The sequence below is a fragment of the Hippocampus zosterae genome, chromosome 2 (assembly GCF_025434085.1).
Source record: "Hippocampus zosterae strain Florida chromosome 2, ASM2543408v3, whole genome shotgun sequence".
Classification (NCBI taxonomy): domain Eukaryota; kingdom Metazoa; phylum Chordata; class Actinopteri; order Syngnathiformes; family Syngnathidae; genus Hippocampus; species Hippocampus zosterae.
Window position 1 is genome coordinate 19,562,721 of NC_067452.1, and position 23,774 is coordinate 19,586,494.

Consider the following 23,774-nt stretch of genomic DNA (forward strand, 5'->3'; position numbering starts at 1 on the left):
ATTCATAATTCGGAATAGGCATTTAGCTACATTAGTGATTTGACATACAGGTTTTATTGTCTGGATTCATTCTACACGTTTATTTTATTTTTTGTCTGCGATTTGGAGAGAAAAAAAAGTTGTTTTCGCATTTCATCATTTTTGACTCTTCCCGTCCCCAATCTCAGTCAGTCCGTCAAAGGTTCCCATCCTCCAGAGACACACAGATGTCAAATAGGATTTGATGTGCCCCGTCCAGCAAATCGTGCGCAACTGGTTCATGGTACACGTTCAGAACGACACTAAAATTGCAGTGAGATATTCCAAAGAAACACATTTTTAAAACTAGATTGAGCAACGTTTGAACAAATTGTTCTCCTTGACTTCTGATTTCAAAATGAGTTATCAATCAATTTCTTGTGTACAGGTATATATACTAATAGGATGCCTCTGAGCGAAGGTATAACTATAATGCGGCCAGTGGTTAAAATTTCTAGTAATATACAGAACGTCCTTGGTGTGCAAATGTGTGAGTCGGTCACTCATGAGCTGTCCCAGTTTGAGGTTCTTTTTGACTGTTGGGTCGTGCCGTCGTGTGAGTGAATGGCCTCCAGATGCTGTCTTATCCAGACCAGGTGTCGGGACACTTTGGTGAAGACCAGCCCGTTCCCCAGACATCCTTTACGTGGCACGATGAGCAGCCCAGTCAGAAACGCCGTCCCTTTTTCCACCGTGGCGAGAGGCATTGCGGACAACAGACCGCCACATTGCCAATCTGTTGAACTTAATCCATCGCCACTACCCTTCTGCGTTGATTTCTGACCGTGCATCACTATTTTTCCAGTCCGTCCCGTCACGCAGAACATTTTATTGCTGAGTGGGAGTGAGACGTTGAGCTGGCCGCGACACTCGTCCAAACTCATGTAGATGAGGTTCTGGTCCATGTGTTGGTTCATGCTTGCTGCAACACCAAACTTCCCGGAATTCATTAGGATGTTTTCACTGAAATCCTTGGTGGGCAGACAAAGGTGGCGGACGGTGGGGCCAAGGGGCAATGGGGAGGTCAGCTCCAGGAGGGCCAGGTCGTTGTCATGGTGGTTTAGAATGAAACGTTTGTGAATGTGGAACGCCTTAACGGACATTGTTGTGTCCAGGTTACCTAAGAGAAAATCGGCAGCCTTTATTGGTCATTATATACGGGAGTCATTTCATCGGAGAAATCTTGATGGAATTACCAGGAATGACAAAAAAATTGGAAGCTTGCGGATGAGATTCCCGTAGGAGGCAACTGGCGGCAGTTAGGACGGCGCGCGGACCCAACAAAACACCGGCACATAGCTCCGTCCCTCCGCTCACCAGCAGCAATGCCTGGAAACAATCGACACATTCGCGGAGGGCGCTTGCTCACGTAGCCCCAGACATGATATGTTATTTATTTATTTATTTATTTTCCTTGGGCGGGAATGGAGGGGCAATATCGAGAGGTAATGGGTGCACAAATCATTCATTTGTGGCTGCTCAGTGGTTTTGACTTTGTGTCGACATTTGAAGAAGCAAATTGAGTGCACTTTCTCTAAAAACGGAAAGGTTGAAGTGCAGGCTTCTGACAAAGGTCCATTTGCTGACCTCAACGTCCAAATTTTTAACAGGAACGATCTCAAACCCATAAATTAGCATTTTCTGTCCACATTCTATCTATATTGTGATTAATATTCATGTTATGTCCAGAGTACTAATGTCACCAAAACATGTGCTGTAGTGTTCTTGTCACACCTGCCACGGACAGTTTCCGTGCTGACACATTGATACTGTCTGAGCGGAGCCAAGAAGTCTTCCACAAGGAAACTCCCCTGAAGAAAGACCAGACGTTAGATTGATGTCAGATGTCAGAGTTGTACTGTTTGTGAGTGGTGGTTGTTTGCAACCTTCAGGCAGGCAACTTCGTCCATCACTCTGCAGTTTGAATCCTGCCACGCAGGAGCACGTGAAAGAGTGAGAAGTCGCCGTGCACAGCTGGTGACAAACGTCGGGGCCTTCGGTGGGACACGGGAACCTTCCTAAAACACAACAGACGTTGAAACAAGATTGCCAGACCATGTGACGGGATATTTGAACCATCTCTGAGGCTTACCTGCTACCACCTCTGCTTTTTGGATCCCTCCTTCATCTTCCTGGCTGTCCATGTCTGCCTGGGCTTCCAATTGGCAAATGATTCCATGGTTGGGGGAGGAGCAGGAGCAGTGGAATCCGCCCGGCTTGTAAGTGCAGTTCCCACCATGAAGGCAGGGGTTGGGCTCGCAATGGTCCCGATCTGTCACAAATAAAGACGGGATGGCTATACTAAAGGAATTCATTCATGGACTGAAGCAATGGAGGCAGGGCGGATTTCTGTATTTGATGGCCAATTCACAGGAGTCACATTCAAGAAAGAAGACTCGAGTCCCAAAGCTCTGTGGCAAAACTCAAGGTAGGTAAAGCAATTCATAGAATCTTTTTTTCCCCCCAAACAACAAACCAATGGCACACGATCGTGATAATGTAGCTTTTCAAATTTCAACAGGCTAGACCTGTCAAGTCCTGTGCTTCACGTTGAGTGGGCTCTTCCACAAGTTCTAGCCAAGCAAGTCCAATCATTGGTGACTTCAGCCTGATTGGTGTCTAGTCATGTGGCTAAAGTCATAAAAAGTAAAAGGTGAGTGATGTCAGAATCAGGACTGTTTTTTTGAAACAAATAATGTTTGTTCTCAATATTGCTACACCATTTCCATAGAACGATGTGGAAACCTGTGGCCTTGAGACTTCTTCAGCTTATTTTCAGCTCTTGGATTGCCTTCACAACAAGAATCTGTAAGCTTCAGTTCTTTTGTCTTACAAATTTTTATATCGCTGCTTTGATATATTTGGCAAGTGCATTGCATTGGCAAGATGTCTAGCTCACAATTTAAGGTTTTCAGTGAAGCTTACGTGCATGTTTTTCAGATGTGAGAGCAAGCCGGAGTGTGCGGAGAAACCCCATTTGAGCACGGGAAGATCATTCAAACGCCACGCAGGTAGGCCTCAGCTGTCATTCCAACCCACAACCTCAGAACGGTGATGCAGACATGGTCACCACAAGTCCTCAGTGCTTCGATATCCAAACGGTGGTGGTTTTGTTGTTGTTGTTTTTTTTTTTTCTAAGGGACTTTTTGGAGCATAAATTCTCCTTGAAATCTCATGTCGGTGTAGAGAAGAAGTCTAAACATCATGATTCTGTCATTTGGACATTTTGACTTTTCTCAGTGGCACACTGCCTTGGCCAAATGACATGGAAGGGTTTGCTTATGACTCACTCCATCAGAGACATTTTGGTTTTGCCCACCTGTAAGTAGATGTGGTTGTAGTAGATTTATTTGGAACATGCCCTTCCCAATTTGTAACTAGCCCCAGTCAGCAAATTTCATTGTCATGAACTTACTCTCGTAAGTGCTCCAGAACTTGACCTGTCGGGAGAGAAACATGTTGAAACCTGAAGCAGAAGACGAGCACGGGTGATGCACTACTGGTTGGGCTGACCGTCTTGTCGTTGTCTTCAAAATACTCCCTGGCCTCCTCAAAAGTGCAGCGCTCCTCGTGACATTCCCGCTCCAGGTTGCCCTGCAGGATCTCCTCCACCAGGAAGTAGTTTGCTCGTTTGGAACGCAGGAAAATGCTTTGTGCAGCTGGCGCGTGCACAAACACTGCAACGCCACGCAATCGTCAATAATTGTATCACATTGGGACACACGTTAGTATTAGGGTTACTAGTGTGAGTGCAAGAGGCCACCTCCATATCTGGGCAAAGATTTTGATGCCTGTGACTTGCCTGCCATTATCACAGGAGAGCCGTGTTCCCGTTATCCTCTGCCACTAGTCACGTATGGTCACGGAATATTTAAAGAACTAAACTACAACTGATATAAATGCAAACTGCAAAGTGAATCTGTTGCCAGTCAAGAACACTTGATTCCTACACTTGATGTCAGTCAAACGTACTGTATTACTTTTACACCATGGCAAGCAGACAGCATGGCGCAGAAGTCATCATACTATCCGCTGTCATGGTTTCATCAATTAAAATACTGTTGACCGAATCTGGCCCGACGCACTCGTTATACAAGCAGAAACAAACTGAGAAAACCAAAACCAAAACATTGATCACAATTTGCAACGTGGCATCAGCCATTGTTGATGATGACTCGGAATGGCTGTCGACTGGCGAATCGGTGCATGAGATAGAAGTAGACTATGTACTAATATGTGCGCGCATTCCCCACCCACCACCTCACGGAGGCTTTCTATCACCCTGGTCACCCCACTGAAAAAGCTCTAGCTACGCCCCTCCCTGGCTGTATTCTATCACTGATGTGCGCTATTGCATTGGCAAAGCCAGAATTACAGTTCAACTTTGATGACAAGCAGTTCTATGCAAGAAGTATAACATTATTCATGATTAAAAAAAGATGTAAGGTGTTCAGTGAGCGTGCCTTCTTGTGCTGCGTGACCATTTTTGGAGGTCACTCAAAAAAAGTCCAGAAATGTGGCGTTTGTGTCATGTTTTCATTTGGACGAGCGACGAGCACAAAGATGTTCCAAGAAGTAGCAGACGGTTTCAGCAAAAAGTTTGAATTCTTACCGTCTGCTTTGCCACGGACCTGAAGGCCGCTTGCAAGCGAGGTGAACAAGAGGAGACCAACTCCAGCGAGCGCCATGACACCGAGTGGTCAACGAATGTCGTCACATCCCGGTGGCAAAGCTCTCTCGCCCAGCTCCGACCGACACGTGGTCCTCCATGACATCGGTGAGTCCCAGGGTCGCCTCCTGAATGTTTGTCTGTCCTCAGCACGTGTTAACATCGAGCGCGGCTTGCGGGAAACGCCGTGTTCTTGGACTCCGACCTCCCCAAACAAGCCTGTTTGTTTATTTGTTTTATTTGCGCAGGGGGGCAGCTCCTGATGACAACCAAATAAGCGCTTGACTATTCTTCATCATGTGGGTGTCCTGAGTTCATCTCGCTCAAAGGAAACATGCTGTTCATGCACGCCCACGCGCTGCGTTGTAGTGTTTATTTAGAGGCTTTGAAAAATACACACATTGAAAAGCTTTTGTCTCGCAGACAAACGGCATGACTTTGCGACTTGTCTCCACGTCCGTGGGGAATTTGCGTGGCCGTCTCAGAAATACATCCTTCTGAATGGTTGGCCTTGCCTCCTCGCCCTGCCCCCGCTCTTCTCTTTGCGCAACAGCACCTTCATGGCGGTGCGGATCCATTTGATGAATTTGCTGACTTGAGTGTAGACGCCGTATTTGCCTTCCTTTGCGCAACCTTCGCCCCAGCTCACAATCCCCGTGATAAAATGGGTGTTTTTGTATGCCGTAACGTGCGGGCCGCCGCTGTCCCCTCGGCATGAATCCATCGCTTTTTTGTCATAGCCTGCGCAGAACATGTGTGCAGAAATACGGAAACTGCTCGATTCTTTACAAGTCTGTTGGGGCACATAAGGTACAGAGAGACGCTGCAGGATGGTGGATGTTGGCAGATTTTGGCCAAGACGTCCAAAACCGCTCACCATGCCGTCTTGCTGCTTCATGAGCACCTGCAACGGCAAGTCGAAGCCCACATGTCATGAAAACAAACCCAAAAAAAGCTGCGTTTCCATACAGTACACGACTCGCAAAATAAAAGGCTTTGGGGTGAAAATGTTGTTCGCCGGGAATGGGTATTTAAACGGTCCTCTTCATCAAATCAAGACGACACCCAAGAATCGATGCGTTGGCAGCACCTCGCCATTGTGAGGCTGCAAACACTTAAGTGCCCACTGAGCTCAGAATGGCAGAATGACATCGGCAGCTCAATCTACTTGGGAGTTGTGTATGCTGACCGTCATCGACAGGCGGGAACACGCTCACCTTCTCAGCAAAATCCGGCTCGGGCAGGCAGGCTGGCAGGATGTGCCTGGAGAACTTGATGGGGGAGGCCAGTTTGAGGAGCGCGATGTCGTTGTGGAAAGTGTCCGAGCGGTACAGCTTGTGGGTTAGCGCAGTCTCCAGGTAGTAAGTGGCTTCATTCCCATCATCGGCCAATAAATCAAACTCACCTGGATGGACAGAAACGCCGTCATTTCACCACGATAGCATCACAAGGACAGACTCTGACTGCTCAGTCGCACCCACCCAGCCTCACAGAGATATAAGACGTGTGGTTCATGCAGTGCGCCGCCGTTAAGATGATGTATTCGTTGAGGATGGTGCCGCCACAAAACCCTTTGTCGTTTTCATCGAGGAGAAGTGCCTGCATTGACAAAAGGGGCGGGAATGAGACGCGCTATTGATCTACTTTCCATATACCTAAGGAGTGGAAACACTCGGGGCCTGTATTTACTAAGATTCCAAAACGTCCTTCTGACTCTAACTCAGTCTTTCCCAACCTTTCGGCAAACATTTCACATGGAAAAACGTATCGCGGCACCCCGCTCTGCAAAAAGCGGAAACGGATATACAGCTGAATTATGTACCTTCTTCTGTCTTGTAGTGGAAGCGCAGTTGATTGTGCTGCCTGTTACGCTGCACGGTTGGCATAGAGAAATGCACGTCTGTATTTTTGAAATAATAGGTGTGGAACGAAAATAAGCAAATCAATAAATAAACGACGCGAGTGCATCGAAAAAAATCTACCCAGATGCAGAATGAATCATCTTTGATCGGAAAGCTGTATCTTCGAAGGAAATAGCACATGTAGAGAATTGACAGGTGGGATGTAAATTGACGACAAAAAAGTCACTGCATTATCCCTCTCCCCAAATGAGGCGTACCATGTTGAATTGAATGGTAATCTCCGTACGCCAATGTGCCACGGCACACAACTTGGGGAATCGCCGCTCGAACTGATTGTGCAACCGTAGTTGAAAGAGTGTTTAGCGCATTAGGTAGCTAAAATCACCCCCCCCCCCCCCCAGAAGATTTTGGGAGAGCACGGCAAGCACAAAAAGATGTTGAAAGTGATGGTAATTGGAGGTGTGAGTGGAAGAGGCAAAACCACATGACTGACTGACTTTGTTTTGGTGAAGTGAGCCACCACACAAAAGCCATGTTTGCTTTAACGCATCCTGCATGCGTGGGAATTGGAAGAGGTGAAAGGATTTTTGTCATAAGGTTTATGGCATCACCCCTGATTGTGGCGAGTGGAAATGTCAACCCATAGATCATCCCAGAAGCTCCAAAATCTCAACTCATAGACCATAGGTCACCATAGATTTTGTCTTTTACACAAGCAGAAAATATCCTTTCCCACCTCTCATTTTGCCTGTCTCCTCCTCGCCATGAGGCGCCCTATTTTGAGACACAAAATCTCAGGTCTGATCATTTGCAGTGCACGTGCCATATTATTGTGTTTGGTCCTCCGAAATCAACCGTTCGTAAATGTTTCCTGTTTGGAAGATGCAATCCTGGGTCGGGTCAGCCCCGTTCAGAGATTGACTTCCACATCTGTTTGTATTCTATCAGAGTAAATCAGGCACTCTGTGTCTGAGTTGATCGGCTCTCTGCACCTGCCACGGGCATTCTTCGGACGCACAGTTCTCGCCATTGACGATACGGGTCATTCCCACTACATCAGAGAAGACTTCTTCCTCCTCCACCGATTCCTGCACCATTTCTTCGCTGGTGAGGTTGCCATGAGGTGAGCCCTCCGTCAGGCTGGCAGCGGCCGTGTCATTGCTTTCAACGTGGGTCTGGTTGAACTCGGTGACATTTCCCTCTGTGATGTTCGGGCGCTGGTACCTGAAACTGGTCCTGGTTTTGCCAGTGATTGTGACGCCACATTTGAAGGGCTCTGAAAGAGTTTTGTGATGTGAGGCGGAGGCTCAGGGTATCAGAATGTGGTCCGCGTGGAATCCCGCTCACCATTAGATTCACAGGATTTGTCATCATTAGCCAGGAAATATCCGTCAGCACATGAGCATTCAATGTTTCCTTGCTCCACCTTGCAGAAGTGCTGGCAACCTCCGTTTTGGTTCTCGCAGAGCTGAGGAATAGCTGGAAGAAAACGGAACACCAACAGGTTGAAAACCTTTCCACAGGGATGATGATCAATCACATCCGCAGGGAGAGTCGTTCCGCACCAATTTCACAATTGAAACCCTGGTAGCCTTCGTAACAGTAGCAGGTGTAACTGCCGATGCCGTCTTCACAACGTCCCCTGTGAGCGCAGGGCGTTGAAAGACAAGCGTCCCCATCTGGGTCAAGCACATAACATTTGGATAAAAGAACAAAACAAAAACAAACACCCAGCACATTTTCTGCAAAGCATCCCATTTCTTACCAAAGTATGTGGCCCAGAATCTGTCCTGAAAATTAGCAAGATAAAAACAAAAAGCATGAAATTGGTTACAGAGCGAATGGTTGTTCGTTTCTGTGTGCCCTGCGATTGGCTGGCAACCGATTCAGGGTGTCCCCCGCCCGCTGCCCGGAGACGGCTGGGATGGGCTCCAGCACCCCCCGCGACCCTAGTGAGGATCAAGCGGTACGGAAGATGAATGAATGAATGAATGGTTACAGAGTCAAGTGAAGATACTTTTGTCCACCAGTCGAGTCACATTCACAGTGGCGGACAAAAGGGCAAACGCTGCCTGCCCAGCAATAGCAGTCTTACTCGTTTAGCCTCACTATATCTATTTGCGGAAATTAATCAGGTTATATACACTTAACAGGATCTTGAAACAAAAATGTTTATAATTGCCTCTGTTAAATCATAAATACACCCAAAATAATGACCCCAAAAGACTTTAACTGTACATTCCCTATTTGAGAACAAACAGGCCATTTTAAATGCGTTTGTCAAATACAGCGTTCATAATGTTTGTGACACCGTTTTGTGAACTGACGACAGTAAATAAAATATGATTAATCAGGAACGCTACTTCTCGTGGATGACCGTCACAATCTTAATAGGATCAACCGTATTTTAGGGCAACTTTTGTTAGGGTAGCAAGTAGGACATTTAACAATGTATTTTTTTCCCTGCCTGTGTCATTTTTATTGTTGTCATGACCGGTGATATATATATATTTATTTATTTATTTTTGGTCATTTGGAAAAAATACGGTTTTGAGGTTCAAGTATGCTTCTCTAATACACCCACTCACACTCTGATGTCACAGTTTAAAATGGACGCTTCGCTTTTTAAGCAGTCGCAAATTAGAAGTTACAAATTTGCATATTAACCAGTTACAGACTTTTGAACTCAATTTGTTGTTTTATTGTGCTTAGTCTATAGCAGGGGTGTCAAATCTACGGCCCGCGTGCCGGAACCGGCCCCCAAGGAGGTTCGATCCGACCCGCAGGACCATTTAAAAATGAAAAAATGTATAAAAGACACGGAATGAATATTTTAATAAGGTGCAATTCGTGGAGTATCCGCTAGGGGACACACTGTTTTGATCAGAAAAGAAGACAACAGCAGTCTCAGTCTGTTCCTGAAACAGACCCAACACAGCAGACGCTATCAAGAACATGTGAAAACTTTATTCTTTACACATTTAATTGCACTCTCCTTAGTTTGCAAGGTGTAGGCAGGGATTAAATTTAGATTTTATATGCACATGTGTAAATGGTTTAAAAATTACTTTCTTTATAAATCTTGTTTAATCTTAAAGCACATTACTATGTTTTTCAATACCAATTACTTGTAAAAGTTTTGCGCCTTTGGACAGTCAATTGCAATGCATATATGTGAATGATAAAAGTAAATTGCACATTTGTCTCAGGAAATCCAAGGTGCTTCATGAAATGTTTTGTAAAAGATATGTTCATTAAATTTCAACATTTTCCAAATGTTGTTGTGCTTCTTTAGACCAAAACAAAGGAAAGACATTATTTTGGTTATTTCTAGCGGAGTATGGTATCATTTTAATGGTCCGGCCCACTTGACATCTCCCGAGGCCGTATGTGGCCCACAATGTGAAATGAGTTAGACAACAAGAAGATGACTTTTATCACTATCTGGTGCAACTTTGGGGAGTTTACGTTTATTAATAATTTGTAGAGCTTTTTCATTTGCCTTTGAAATATCCCATTTTGTTGGCAGTCCTTAAACACGCCGTGTGCAACAGTCAGAACTGAAGCTGAAAGGAAGTTTCTGCATCTCTCCCAGTGCAGATATGTGGTCTACTCTGCTGGTACATTTATTTGCCTGTACAGTATTCCATAACATTTATTATTGTGCGTAAATCACAAAAAGTGAGTGTAATGACTTACTGTTTGTGTAAAGTCTTTGTGCACATTTTTGTTTGCCCATGTGTGGTGTCAAATTAGTTAGTGCTAGCATGTTATTCAGGCTATTATGCTAGTTAACACTGTTGATACGCCCCAGTACGGAGAAGGCGGTGTGTTTCTGGTGAATATTTTAACGACTGAATACAGTCATGATACATGGGTTTATTATTGTGTACATGCTATCTCCATGATTTTGATGCTTTATAATTAGAAGAGTGCATTCTGCTCATATTTAGTCATGCAATTATAACTTTCTTATGTCCACAGTGAAACTCTGTTTTGTAGCCAGATGCGTCCTTGAAGCACACTACCTCATCAGTTAGACATAGCAATGGACCAGCTGATACAAGCCAAGAATCAGTTTAGGAGAAACGAAAGTTCTGATGCCACACCATAAGTTTCTGTACCGCCCTTCTGGTAATATAAATATGATGGGAATCCCTTTCTTCTTTGCACTCGTGATGCAGCCATTGTCTGTAAACTGCTGGTGCCCGGAATATTCTGTTATTAAAAGCTTAGAATATACAGTTCATCGACTCCAGCCTGTATTTGGATAACCAACATCCTCACCATCCGAAATTCAACAAACACACGGAGGAAAGAAGGCCACGTTCCCCCCAACAGATTCTCTTTGTTCTTAGTTCTGATTTGCCACCATCTTGTGACATCATTTCGCAATGAAAACCCCATTTTAAGTGTGCGTCAATTAGATGCGGATTTCCTCACTTTGCGGCAGGGTTCAGTCCAATGGACTCTAAAATACAGACTTCTTTTAGCTGCTGGAGTGTTAATTTAATGCCCTTATGATCCAAATACCCTCTGTCCCAGCTTCCTCTCATTCGTCGTCGTCTTCACGCAAAGCTATTGTCAGTCATTTTTCTGCCAGCAATATTTGATTCCTCAAGTCAAGTGTATAGATGTGAGAAAAATATGGTCAAATAGTAATGGTGTGTTTATCCATTGTTTTTAAAAGTCGAATATGGTCTAACAGTAAGTAAAAGTCTAGTTTCACGCATACGCGTGTATGTGCAAAAACAAGCAGTAAAGAATTCAAGCTATAACTTTCCATCCAAACTGCATGAGAAAACATTATTACTGGGTGTTAAGTAATTTAAATAGCATATATTTAACTTGAATACCTCAGGACAGCAAAAAAGAAATCCCCATCAAGTTTATTAAGATAACTTGGGCTGAGATCTGTTAAACTGGACTAGCTAACTAACTTCTAGCTAGGCATGTTCAGGAAAGTTAACTGTACATGTAACGTTATCTAACGGGTAAAAACCTAACTTAAATGAACTTAATGGGTATAGTGATCCCCATCGCTAGGTTCATCGCTTATGGTCTTGCTATATTGCTCATTTTTCAGTTTTAGTGTGTGTGTGTGTGTGTGTGTGTGTGTGTGTGTTAGGTATTGTGTATACAGTTTTAGCTGCATCTTCAAAAATCTCCCGCGCCTCCTCCCAACTGCAGCGTTCCTCCCGACACTCGCGCTCCATGTCGCCTTGCTTGAGCTCTTCAAAGAATTTGTTGGCTCGTCTGGGCCGTATCAACACTTGACTGGCCTCTTCGGTGCCCAGGAACACTGAGGATGACGAGAGAATTACGTCTTAAGAGGCATGCACTACTAGCATCATAACTGAAGATCATCAAACAGAGTTGCGCGTCAGTCCGTGTAATCATTTGTTAGCAATTAAAAAACAAATAATTTGTGGATAAAGGGCTGATTTGTCATAATGCAATATTAGCATCAGATAAAAAATACAAACTTGAATTATGGTCACGTTAGGTTTGGTCAGGAACATTAGTAAAGCCACGTTAACTTGTTAGAGGCCACATTCAGTAAAGGCCACGATCGACATCCATAGTGATCCATCAGCCATATTAAAGTTAGTTGTTGAAAGCAGCTTCAAGAATAACATTTGACACGGAAAGGATGCTTTTGCTGTACAGCAATCTCCCGCTTTGTGTGGTGAGCCAAAGTACCCGAAGAGAGCCCACTTGAGCATGGAGAACATGCTAACTCCACACTGGAAGGCTGGATTCAGGATTCGGGCCCCCAAATTTACAACTGTGAGACAGCTATAGGCTACCAATTTGTTCACAGTTGTGCCGAAACCCAAACAGAATCTGACCCTAAAATTAAAATACAGGTCTCATCTATTTTGATGACTTTTAGATGTAAAATACAAATCAAATAACCAGTCATTTTGGGGTTTTCCGCCTTTTGAGTGCCAATTCAATTGAAAGAACGATACACCAATCTACCTGCGTCCCTGAAAACAGTTTTGAGAATCAGTTTGTCCAATCAGGTGATAGAACCCCCATCAGGTGTGGCGGGTTGACATCACACGCCGCATACTACACATCGAGGCATACCGAACAAACACACACGTACTAAACATACTAAGCGCACACTTCCCATTGTTCCCCAGCATCATTCGCCCCTTGAGATCAAACGTACCGTGAGCGGTGGCCAGATGCAAAAACAGCACGCCGAGCGACAGTTCACCAAAACAAAACATGGTGTCCGGTGGTGAGTTGAGGAGAAGAAGCTCTTTGTGGCGTAGGGATGATCTGAAGTCTGAATACACAACGAGAGGCAGGAAGGGAGGCCGATGACCTCTGTGGGGGAGGAAGGGGTGTCAACGTGTTCCAGTGGACCATCTGGATGGGAGGGGACTGCTTTGTCAAAATGTTTCACATACTGTACAACTACCGCGTGTTGGAATACGAGACTTACCCTGGAAAAGGAATGTTGTGAATGTTAGGACTGCAAAAAAATGTATACACTGTTTTTTTTTTTTTTTTAATCATTTAGGCAACAACGTTGCGTAAATCATTCCATGTAGAAAGCACAAGACGAGACACAGGAAGAGATTATGAATGTTGCAAACAGATGAAAAGGAAACAAATAAAGCAAACGGTAACAAATGAAATCAGATTATTCATGGCAGAGAAATTAAATTGACTTGTTCCCAAATTCAAAGAGCAGATGTTTGGATCAGAACAGTCCTGGGAGAGATTTGGTACCTATCCTGAGAGGTGGTGAATATTTGTTTTGTTTTGTTTTGTTTCCTTCTCATTTTAATGTGTGTAGCGTTCATAAAAAACCTGAATGGTCAGGATGTTCCGAATCAAGTAGTCAAGTAGTCACACTTAACCAGCTACATTCAAAGTGTAGTGCCATATTATCTGGGTATGGTTCAAATTACAGTGGAACAAGGCCAATCTTCTGAAACAAGGACCAACCTCAACTGGTGTTTGATGAAAAACAATGTAAAAAGTAAATGTGCACCAGGCACTTATGAAGTAGACTCCAGCATTACTCCCATATTTCCAACCTGAGCCATTCACTGTTTAACCTGGAATTACACTCATTCGATGTTGTGATGTTACAATATTTTGAGGGGTTGGGGGGAGGGGGGGATGGATATACAGTACTTCGTGTTGTTCTTGGTTCCCCACCTCTGAGTTTTTTTAAAACCAAATGCATTCTGACTCGGATCTTCTGTTGTGGTTTTGAGTCCTTTATGTTTGACCAGAACATTTAAAACATTTAATAGTTGTCACATGTCAGCAAAAGTCAGTGTTTTATTGTTTCAAATAGATTAATATTATGCAGTGGTTAGCGTGCGTTGATACTTATTTTTCAGTTCAGATGTGACTTGAAGTGGTTTTAGCAGATTTTTTGAAATGAAGAGGGTACGTCAACCAGGTTCAATCCTGTTTTTGCTGGCACGCAACTCTCGTATCCCGTTCTCTTGCGATGCTGTTTGTTTTGAATGAGTGTTCAAATGAGCTTTTATGAGTTTTTTTTTTTTTTTTGTCAAGCTTCAAAAGTGATCTTTGATGGTTTCATGAGGCAGCAACGGTGTGGGCCTAGTGGTGAGAATGTCTCCCTCACCAAGTGATATTTCCCAAAAACAGATTTATTGAAGACTCCAAATTGCCCATAGGTGCGAATGTTTGTCAATGTGTTCCTTGTGATTGACTGGTAATCAGTCTCGGGTGCGCCGCGCCTCTCGCTTAAAGTCAGCTGGGACTGGCTCGAGCTCACCCGTGACCCGAATTGGATGAGGAGAGGCACAATAGAAAACTGAGGTTTTTATTTTACTTTTATTCATTCATTCATTCATTCATTCATTCATTCATTCATTCATTCATTCATTCATTCATTCATTCATCTTCCTAACCGCTTGATCCTCACTAGGGTCGCGGGGGGTGCTGGAGCCTATCCCAGCTGTCTCCGGGCAGTAGGCGGGGGACACCCTGAATCGGTTGCCAGCCAATCGCAGGGCATTTTACTTTTATTTTTTCCAATTTCTGATCTTGACCTTTGAACTTTTCAAAGGGGAAATCTTTGTCTTGGTGAGTGTTGAACTTTCTTCTACAGAGTATCAGGTGACATTGCTGTTAAGGGCAGGTTCTTGGACTCCATCCAGTCAACAAATTTGGCCACATTGGTGTAAACGCCAAAGTAGCCTCGGACTGAGCAGCCTCGCCCCCAAGCCACCACTCCTGTAAGGAAGTGGGTGGAACCGTAGAGAGTGGTCAATGGGCTCCCGTCATCTCCGAGGCAGCTCTGCCGCAGACCCGCCGGGTAGCCGGCACATAGAATGCGCTCGGTAATGTTGAACCCGACTATCTGGGAACAAACGAAGTGCTCGATGATGGGCACGGACTTGCTGCGGAGGACGGGGAAGGCGAGGACCTCCCCGGATGCTGTTGTGCTACTGTAGGCGTCTTTGTTTCCTCCTCTGGTCCTCCGACCCCATCCGCAAACAATGTCTGTGGGCTCCAGCAGCAGCTCACTCTTTGGTAGGTAGGCAGATGGGTATGGCATATCGACTCAGGGGCACGCCTCCACTCAAGTGCAGAAGCGCAATGTCGTTGTCGCCCGTTGCTGGTTCGTAATCCTCATGAGTAATCACGATGGAAACGAGGATTCTTTGTTCCGTGCCATCGTCAGCGTCCAAGTTTTGTTCCCCTGGAAACACAATATTGCCTCAAATTACACGACATTATCTCAAGGCACTGGTCGAAAATAACACTCTTCATACATTAAAGAAAAACAACCGAACCCCGCATTAGCAAGTACTTGGCGATGGAAGCAGGCTAATCCAGGCTCAAAGGGCGATTGGTTGCTTTGAGATGGAGAAACACAGCAGGACAGAGGGTAGATCAAGACAGAAAATAGGAGAGCGGTGTTCGGCAATGAGAAAACGATGGCCACAACGACTGTGTCGCTAACACATGGGGACACACGATGGGCCGCTCCCGACACCACGGTATCACCGGCAGCGATTAGGAGACGACAAATGCGAAGGTGCAGGGAGCCGCCACCACAGGTGGGAGAAAGAAAGACAAAGAGAAACAAGTGACACACTGCCTGGGTTGTCGTGAGACAACAGCAGCCCGAACAAGAGCTGTATCCATGGCAATAGCCCTGTTGTTGTTTTTAAAATCAAGTTGAGATGAAGAGAGAAGACACGAGAAAGACATGCTCAATCAAACTTAAAAAGTTGATCCAACCGATTGCTGACTGAGGATGGAATCATGTATTTAGCCTACCTGCCACCACAGCAAGTTTGTCAGGCTTGATTCCGTGGACACAGTGAGCTGCGGTAAGGACCCGGTCAGGACGGATCAAAGCGCTTCCACAATGACTGGCTCCATTCAACTGAATCAGAACCTAACAGGTGCCGGTGGGTTGGGTGATCACAATGGATTCCTAGCCTAAAGCTGTCTTCACTCTCTGGTAAAAACTAAAAGTTGAATCTTTGCTGAAGATATATACGACTGCAGAATACTCAAATCTGCGCTTAACCCAACAGCTTTTTTAAATGTATCGGTAATTGGTTTCTGGTTAGCAGGAAGTTGGGGGTCAGCACGGCGGCCTAGTGGTTAGCTCATCTGCGTCAGCGTTCAAAGGTTTGGGGTTCAAAAGCCCGCTCTGGCCTTTCTGTGTGGATTTTGCGTGTCCTCTTTGTGCTTGTGTGGTTTGGATATGGAGGGATAAATCTTTGTCCGTATCGCATGAAAATAAGCACAACAAAAAAAGGATGCATGCATGAGCTTGGTCACAAACATCCCAAGCACTGTCAGTTCTGGAGGTAACATCATCAATACGTCTTTGAACAGGGTGAATTGTGGTCTGAGCTATTGACCGTGTATGTACCGGTAATGGTTTACTTGATCTGACTTGCCTCCAGGAAGCCTTGGCTCAATTTCCACTTCATAGAACTGTCCGTGTGAGTACTAACGGTGTACCAAATAAGAATTTACAAGCAGTTTGTCATGACACTTCACAGGTTTTCAGTCATCCTTTGTAATCAAAGCATTTACCTGCCAGGGAGTTTCTCCATTTTTAGGACGTTTCACTCCAGTAATCAGCTGGCCCATCATGCTCTGGTTGACTGGTGCCGCTTAGCCACATGGAAACTTCACTGAAAACCAGAGAGGCCTTTTTCTGTGAGTTTTAAGTAACATCGCCAACTACTGGCCTATTGGCCCGACCTCGTCGTGCAGCTTCCTCACTTGTTTTTTTTTTTTTCCTGTGATTGTGATTGGACATTGTTTTGACCATTTTTCTGTGCAAAACGTTTGCAGCAGTGTGTGGTATAAATCCTGGTACTGTATTCACAAACTAGCGTCACTGCTGTCATATGTGAAACTAAAATAGCAGAAGTTCTCAAACTTTGGGTCGATGAGCCATAGCTTGGCGTCAGGGTGTTGTATGATACAGACATAAGGGGACTGTGGTGCCAATAAAACAAACATACAAAACTAATGAAACCTCCCTACCTCAGCTTTATTCCAATGAAACAGTGATATAATCGTGATGCATCACATAAATCTGACATGCTTCAAGTTGCATGCATGCAGCATTTTTCATTTCCTCAGTTTTTATTTTCTCGTATAGAATTGTACAGGTGAGGTACGGTGACGCCTGCAAAAATATTTGCGCCTTGTTTGGATATAACTCGGGTCAAAGCTTTCCAACATGTGGATAAAGACACCCACCCTGAGCGATGCACTGTCGCATCTTTGCCCAGGATGTAGCCATCAGCGCAGGAACATTTTCGGTATTTCCCTGAGCCATCGCAAAAGTGCTCACACTGGCCGTTTTGCATGTTACTCTTGAGTGAGTCTTCAAACCCTAAAAGATGAGAAAGGGGCTGCACGATGAGCAACGACGTCAACACACGTACATTAACATACTCATTTGTCTGTTATTTACTGCAGTACCATTCTGACATAAGCGTCCTTCAAAGGCTTCGGCGCAATGACACTGGAAGCCGCTCCCGACGGTGACACTCACGTCGTTGTTACGACATGGGTTGATTTGGTAGGGTTCCCGTCCTGACAGCACAATGATTCCGAACAGCAGCAAAAGTCAGACAGAAGAACAGCAAGAGAAATTGGTCAGTGGAATTTAACATGGACTTACGTTCATACGTATCCCAGAATTGTCTCTGTGGAAGCAAAAAAAAAAACCAACAAAAACATGATTGGCAACGGTTGTAACTTATTACAAACGATATTAGTATAACCTCGTTATTCCCAACCACATTTATGTGACATGGGTATCCACCCTTTTGGACTTTTTAGTTTAGTGGTCTGCCATGAGATTCTTCACATATAAAATATGTTTGGGCTTAGTATACCTCTAACTCAGGGGTTGGGAACCCATGGCTCGCTCTTTGAATGATTGCATCTGGCTCGCTGATTTAAAAAAAAAAAATTCTGGTTCGGAATTCTAGTCTGCACTGTATGTGCCAAGTTGGATGCTGATTGAAGACCGTCAGGGTGTCGTCCTCAAACACTTCCCTGGCCTCCTCATAGTTCCAGATCTCCTCGCGGCATTCCCTTTCCAGATTGCCCTGCTTGATTTCCTCCCAGAAGCCTGAGTTTGCTCGTCGTCACCGGCTCAGCACGGCGTCGGCCTCTATCTTCTCCACAAAAACTGATCCCAAACCCGTAGATGTATCGTCAAACGATGAATCATTAACTTGGTTAAGTATGTCTGGAGTTGGAAATGCAAAGATGACAACTGAAATCCAAGTACCTGCAGCTGTAGCGATGCCAAACACGATCAATGCTCCAGTCAAATCCAGTGCTCAACTCCCCAAATGAAGTTGCATGTCTGCTTATAGGAGAGGCAGAACCTTTAAGTTACCGGTACATCCCAGGTGACCCTAATCACCCCTGGACTCAGCAAAACAAACATGTTCCCCTTTTTTTGATATCAATTATGTAAACAAAGCAGAAGTCAACTGGCCATAGATATTTGTTCTTCTACAACCGGGAAGTCAGATGTATCCCTGATGAAAAAGGATTGGGTAATGACGTTCTACACATTGGCCGAACATCTGGTGATCATGAAGGTCTGGCGTGTTATTTTAAAATAAGATAAGATAAGATAGCCTTTATTTGTCCCACACTGGGGAAATTTACAGCCTCCAGCACCAAGAATGTGAGTAGCAAGAAGAAAAAACAAACAAACACCGTTCAATTAAGTGCAATATAAATACAAAATGGATAAATCGCAGTGCTATTTACAATTGTTTTTCACATCATTTAATTATTATTATTATTATGATTGTTATTTTTTATTCATCAGCCTGACAGCAGTCGGTAGGAACGAGCGTCGGTATCTCTCCTTCTTGCAGCGCGGGTGTAACAGTCTCTGGCTGAAGGAGCTACCAAGTGCTGTCAGGGCGGGCTGGAGGGGGTGGGAGGGACTGGCCATCATAGCTTTTAGCTTAGTTAGCATTCTTCTGTTGCCCACCTCCTCCAGAGTGTCAAGGGAGCAACCCAGGACAGAACTGGCCTTCCTGACCAGTCGCTCCAGTCTCTTTCTGTCCCGGGCCGAGATGCTGCCTGACCAGCAGACAATGCCATAATAGATGGCCGAGGCCACCACCGAGTTATAGAACGTCTTAAGGAGTGACCCCTGAACCCCAAAAGACCTCAGTTTCCTGAGTAGGAAGAGTCGGCTCTGTCCTTTCCTAATCAGGGTGTCCGTGTTTGTAGACCAGTCCAGTTTGTTGTTCAGAAGAACACCTAGGTACTTGTAGGAGGTCACCCTCTCTATGTCCATACCCTGGATGTTCATCGGTGCTGGTGAGGACTGTTTCCTGCAGAAATCCACAACCAACTCCTTAGTTTTCCTAGGGTTGATCTGGAGGAGATTCTGCTGGCACCAGTCCACAAAGTCCTTCGTCAGTCCCTGGAAACGACACGACAAAGTCCTTTTGTCGTGTCTTCTCTCTTCATCTCAACTTGCTGATTCCAAATTGGCCCAGTTATGTTTATTGATGCATTTTGTGAGCCTAAGACCATCATTGCATACGTTTGTGGGTTTTTACTTTTTTTTTTTTTTTTTTCGGAAAACAAGGCCACAAGAAATTCAACAATTAATGAGGTCAAGGACCAGAGAAAATAAATGGATGTTTGTTTTTATTTCAGACATGAAAGTTTGCATGAGTGACAACATTCACTGGCAAATCTTCGAATATTTTCGTTTTTCAGTGTTCAGCTACTTTCTGTTGCAGCATGCCAGGTGACACCGTGGTTAAGGGCAGGTTCTCGGAATTCACCCAGTCAACAAATTTGGCCACATTGGTGTAAACGCCAAAGTAGCCTCGGACTGAGCAGCCTCGCCCCCAAGCCACCACTCCTGAAAGGAAGTGGGTGGAACCGTAGAGAGTGGTCAATGGACTCCCGTCGTCTCCACGGCAGCTCTCTTGCTGACCTTCCAGGTAGCCGGCACACAGCATATTGTCGGTGAAGTTATACTGGCCTCTCGCGGAGCAGAGGGAATTCTGGATGATGGGCACGGACATTTTACGGAGGATCGGGGAAATTGGAACACCCGCAGACACGGTGCCGTCATCATTTCCTCCACTGATCCTCTTGCCCCAGCCAGACACTGTGTGGTAGCGCAGTAGCAGCAGCTCACGCTCTGCCAATTCTTTGGTGGGCAAGCAGATGGGTAGTACGTGACTATTTAGGGACACGCCTCTACTCAGATGCAGAAGCGCAATGTCGCTGTGGCCCGTCACTGGTTTGTAGTCCTCATGAACGATCACCGTTGAAACGGGGATTCTTTGTTCCATGCCATCGTCAGCGTCCAGGTTGTATTCCCCTGGCAACACAATCAAAGTCGGGTCAGCTCACTTTCATTTATTCAGCCCAAAATGACCAGTACTGGTACAAGGACCCCACTCCTCATACATGAAATAAAGCCAACGGAACCCCACATGAGACAGCACTTTGCAAAGAAAACTCTCTGTCAGGGGGTGGGGAGGGGAACCTCCTCCAAAATCCAGGCTCTGTTGGGGTTGAGATGAAGAGACCTAGCTGGGCATTTGGTCAATGGAGAACGGGTGCACATCAAAAACAATAGTCCCTGGATGACGGATACTGGTCAGCTCTCGGCACCAGCGTCCACTAATAACTGTTCGTTTGCCTACCTGCCACAATGGTAAGTTTGCCAGGGTTGATTCCGTGGACACAGTGAGCTGCAGTCAGAACTCGGTCATGCCCAATAAGAGCGCCCCCACAATGAGTGGCTCCGTTCAACTGAATCAGAACCTAACATAAAAAAACCCATGTCACTATCGTTACAGTATATAAGCTATTCTTCACACTCTGGTACAATTTCTGGGTTTCCTGTGATTGAATGGCAAACGGATGAAAAGATCACAAAACGCTTGGCACCGTACTTGCACCCACTTCGCACCAAAGGCCTCGGGATTCATCTCACAAGGATATGTGATGCACTTCGCTGGAGGATAACCGCACAGTGTGAATATTGCTAACAGACTGAGTGGAAACAATCTGCAAAGTCTCATGAAATGATGGCGCAGATAAACATGCCGAGTCTGAATGAGTGCTGCAAACTGCACTGAAGCATGATGCCATTGAACTGTCCCAATGTGAATCAACTAGTAGAATGCACAGTGTCTCATCAGTTTCTGTTTTGGTTTGGACCAGAGTACCAAACGACAATTTAGCACTAGCTTCTGATTTATAGTGTGTGACTGGTTGTCAGTCAGGCTTCATGATGAGAGCATCTACCTGCCAGGGACACTCTCCTTGGGCACAATGAGTGGATCCCACAAGCCTCGTCTGCTGCATCGTGCTCTGATTATTCGGAGCGAGTTGACCACATGGAAACTCCACTGAAAATACACAAAGGCAATTTTATGGGAATTGAAGTGCCATTCATGGAGCATTCCTCCCTTGCTCACAGTTGCCATCTCGAGTTAGTTGTCGGCCCCAGGTGAGGCACAGTGACCTCTGCACAATATTTACTGCTCATAAGTATATACTGTGAGGGAAAAGTTGACAGCTTTCTAACAGATTGCCAAATGGGCACCATGTCTTTGGCAATGTTCAAGGCCGTTCCCTTTGTGATTGCCCTCTACCACGCTCCTTTCTTGTCATACGGAACACGCTGTGTCGAAGAGTCAGCTCACGTTGTCTGTTTCTTGGCGGGAAATAGTCACTAGAGCGGTTGAAAAAGCAGCTACGTGCAGCCGGCAAATGGCTGAGTTGGCAACAGCTATTTTTATTCAATAAGCTCCTCTCTGTTTGTGACCATGTTGTAAGTGTAAGCACTGTACATCGGCTCGCAAAGGTGGATAAATATTGAACTGAATTCACTTAAAATTCATCTGTTCCGCAGGTCACTAATATCTTGGTTGGCATCATTCCCATTGCATTTAGTGACATTAATGGCCGTTATGAGCCATGGAAAAATATCTCCCCTGTCAAAGAACTCCTAGCTTAATAGAAACATATGTAAAGAATAGAATCTTGAGGATGCCATCACTGCAAGTGCTACTTCAGCCCCCCCCCCAAAAAAAAAGGCCCACCTTGAGCGATGCACTGTCGCCCGTCTTCGCCCAGGATGTAGCCATCAGCGCAGGAGCATTTGCGGCGTTTCCCTGAGCCATCACAGAAGTGCTCACACTGGCCATTGTGGAAATTACACTTGAGCGAGTCTTCAAACACTGAAAGACGGGAGAGGGGGGGGGCGGCACAATGAGATCACCACATATAGAGTATGCACTCATTCGGCTGTTATTTCCTGCAGTACCCGTCTGACAAAAGCGTCCTTCAAAGCCTTCGGAGCATTGACACTGGAAGCCGCTCCCGACGGTGACACACACACCGTTGTTAAGACACGGGTTGATGCGGCAGGGGTCCCGACCTGACATCACAATGATTCCGAACAGCAGCAAAAGTCAGACAGAAGAACAGCAAGAGAAATTGGTCACTGGATTTTAAGATGGACTTACGTTGATACGTATCCCAGAATTGCTTCTGTGGAAGCAAAGAACAGCAACAAGGCAGCAATTAGAGCTTGGTAGACATCAGAACAGTGATTCTCAGCCGCATTACTGTGCTATGGGAAATGATCCATTTTCACATTGTGAAGTGAATTCACATTGTTTTCGAAGTACATTTTCGATTCCATTTGAAGATCATTTCTGGAAACTGTGCAAAGATTGCACTATGAGGCGCTTCGGAGTATAAGGCGCACCTTCAATGAATGGCCTATTTTCAAACTGTTTTCACATACCGCATTATATGGTGCATAGATAGAAGATACAATAGTGGCTGGGGTTACGTTATACATCCACTAGATGGAGCTACGCTAAAGGGAATACAATACTATACAATACAGCTCTATGAATATGGAGATTTCACAACTGCTGCAGCTGAAACAAAGCGCTCTACCGAACATTTAAAATACTATGTCCCGGAAATCTGAATATTGAACCATATATAAGGCACATCGGATTATAAGGCGCACTGAGGGCTTTTGAGAACATTGGATTCTTTTAGGTACGCCTTATAAATACAAGGCGTAAAATACAGTAACCTTGTCATCACAACACAAAGCAAAAATGTGAAAAACTAAGAATGGGGAAACGCCAAAATAAACAATCCAAAGTCATAAGGCATCCGGCTGACCGTCAGGGCGTCGTCCTCAAACACTTCTCTGGCCTCCTCGTGGTCGCAGATCTCCTCGCGGCATTCCCTTTCCAGATTGCCCTGCTTGAGCTCTTCCAAGAATCCCGAGTTTGCTCGCCTCCACCGGCTCAGCACCGCATCCGCCTCCTGCTTCTTCACAAACACTGAGACCAAACGCATACACGTACAGTCAAATGATAGATCGCAAATCTCATTCAGTATGTTTGGGCTTGTGCTGAGGCTTTAAAAAGCTCCACGTCTGGCATTGTTAATATGTTTAGCTGGGTAGGAACAAGTAGGAAATGAGGGCGTTTTATCTGTGGAAAGATGACCACGTTTTGCATTTAAGAGACAAACCTGCAGCTGCGGCAATGTCAATCAGCAGAATCAACACAATGCAGCTTCTCGCCAACATGATGTCCAGCGGTTTACTCCCCAAAATCAAGTTCCAGGTCCGCATGTCACAGAGGCAGAACCTTTAAACCAGACTTCCGACGATCCTTGCGACCCTCGGA

General features: G+C 45.2%; 4 protein-coding genes and 1 long non-coding RNA gene across 6 annotated transcripts; 1 reads left to right on the plus strand and 4 right to left on the minus strand.

The window, feature by feature from the left end:
• Positions 1-35: 35 nt before the first annotated feature.
• Positions 36-4,777, minus strand: prozb (protein Z, vitamin K-dependent plasma glycoprotein b). 2 transcript variants are annotated; one of them, XM_052057477.1, is made up of 8 exons: positions 4,631-4,777; positions 3,532-3,695; positions 3,434-3,458; positions 2,111-2,290; positions 1,905-2,036; positions 1,753-1,829; positions 1,215-1,347; positions 36-1,138 (listed from the first exon to the last, which is right to left on the minus strand). In XM_052057477.1, the coding sequence occupies exons 1-8, from the start codon at positions 4,704-4,706 to the stop codon at positions 522-524; spliced, it is 1,404 nt and encodes a 467-aa protein (XP_051913437.1). In that variant the 5' UTR covers positions 4,707-4,777; the 3' UTR covers positions 36-521. The 2 variants fall into 2 exon arrangements, with proteins under 2 accessions (XP_051913437.1, XP_051913438.1); XM_052057478.1 differs by lacking the exons at positions 3,434-3,458; positions 3,532-3,695 and having other exon boundaries at positions 4,631-4,731.
• Positions 4,647-8,007, plus strand: LOC127595755 (uncharacterized). The gene is made up of 2 exons (XR_007961321.1): positions 4,647-4,795; positions 7,498-8,007. It is a non-coding gene; the product is annotated as an uncharacterized LOC127595755 (long non-coding RNA).
• f10 (coagulation factor X) lies at positions 5,046-12,918 on the minus strand. Its single transcript, XM_052057459.1, has 9 exons — positions 12,731-12,918; positions 11,691-11,851; positions 8,315-8,339; positions 8,115-8,228; positions 7,897-8,028; positions 7,542-7,825; positions 6,169-6,286; positions 5,905-6,092; positions 5,046-5,591 (listed from the first exon to the last, which is right to left on the minus strand). The coding sequence occupies exons 1-9, from the start codon at positions 12,789-12,791 to the stop codon at positions 5,169-5,171; spliced, it is 1,506 nt and encodes a 501-aa protein (XP_051913419.1). The 5' UTR covers positions 12,792-12,918; the 3' UTR covers positions 5,046-5,168.
• A 1,655-nt stretch (positions 12,919-14,573) lies between these two features.
• On the minus strand, positions 14,574-18,652 carry LOC127596273 (coagulation factor X-like). Its single transcript, XM_052058560.1, is given in 10 exon segments — positions 14,574-15,080; positions 15,082-15,256; positions 15,841-15,961; positions 16,476-16,527; positions 16,644-16,715; positions 17,293-17,428; positions 17,518-17,631; positions 17,720-17,744; positions 18,072-18,235; positions 18,640-18,652. Coding segments are annotated over 10 exon segments (1,296 nt in total). The 3' UTR covers positions 14,574-14,656.
• Positions 18,653-19,714: 1,062 nt separating this feature from the next.
• LOC127595737 (coagulation factor VII-like) lies at positions 19,715-23,774 on the minus strand. The gene is made up of 8 exons (XM_052057479.1): positions 23,617-23,774; positions 23,260-23,423; positions 22,581-22,605; positions 22,379-22,492; positions 22,155-22,292; positions 21,355-21,458; positions 20,748-20,868; positions 19,715-20,419 (listed from the first exon to the last, which is right to left on the minus strand). The coding sequence occupies exons 1-8, from the start codon at positions 23,717-23,719 to the stop codon at positions 19,800-19,802; spliced, it is 1,389 nt and encodes a 462-aa protein (XP_051913439.1). The 5' UTR covers positions 23,720-23,774; the 3' UTR covers positions 19,715-19,799.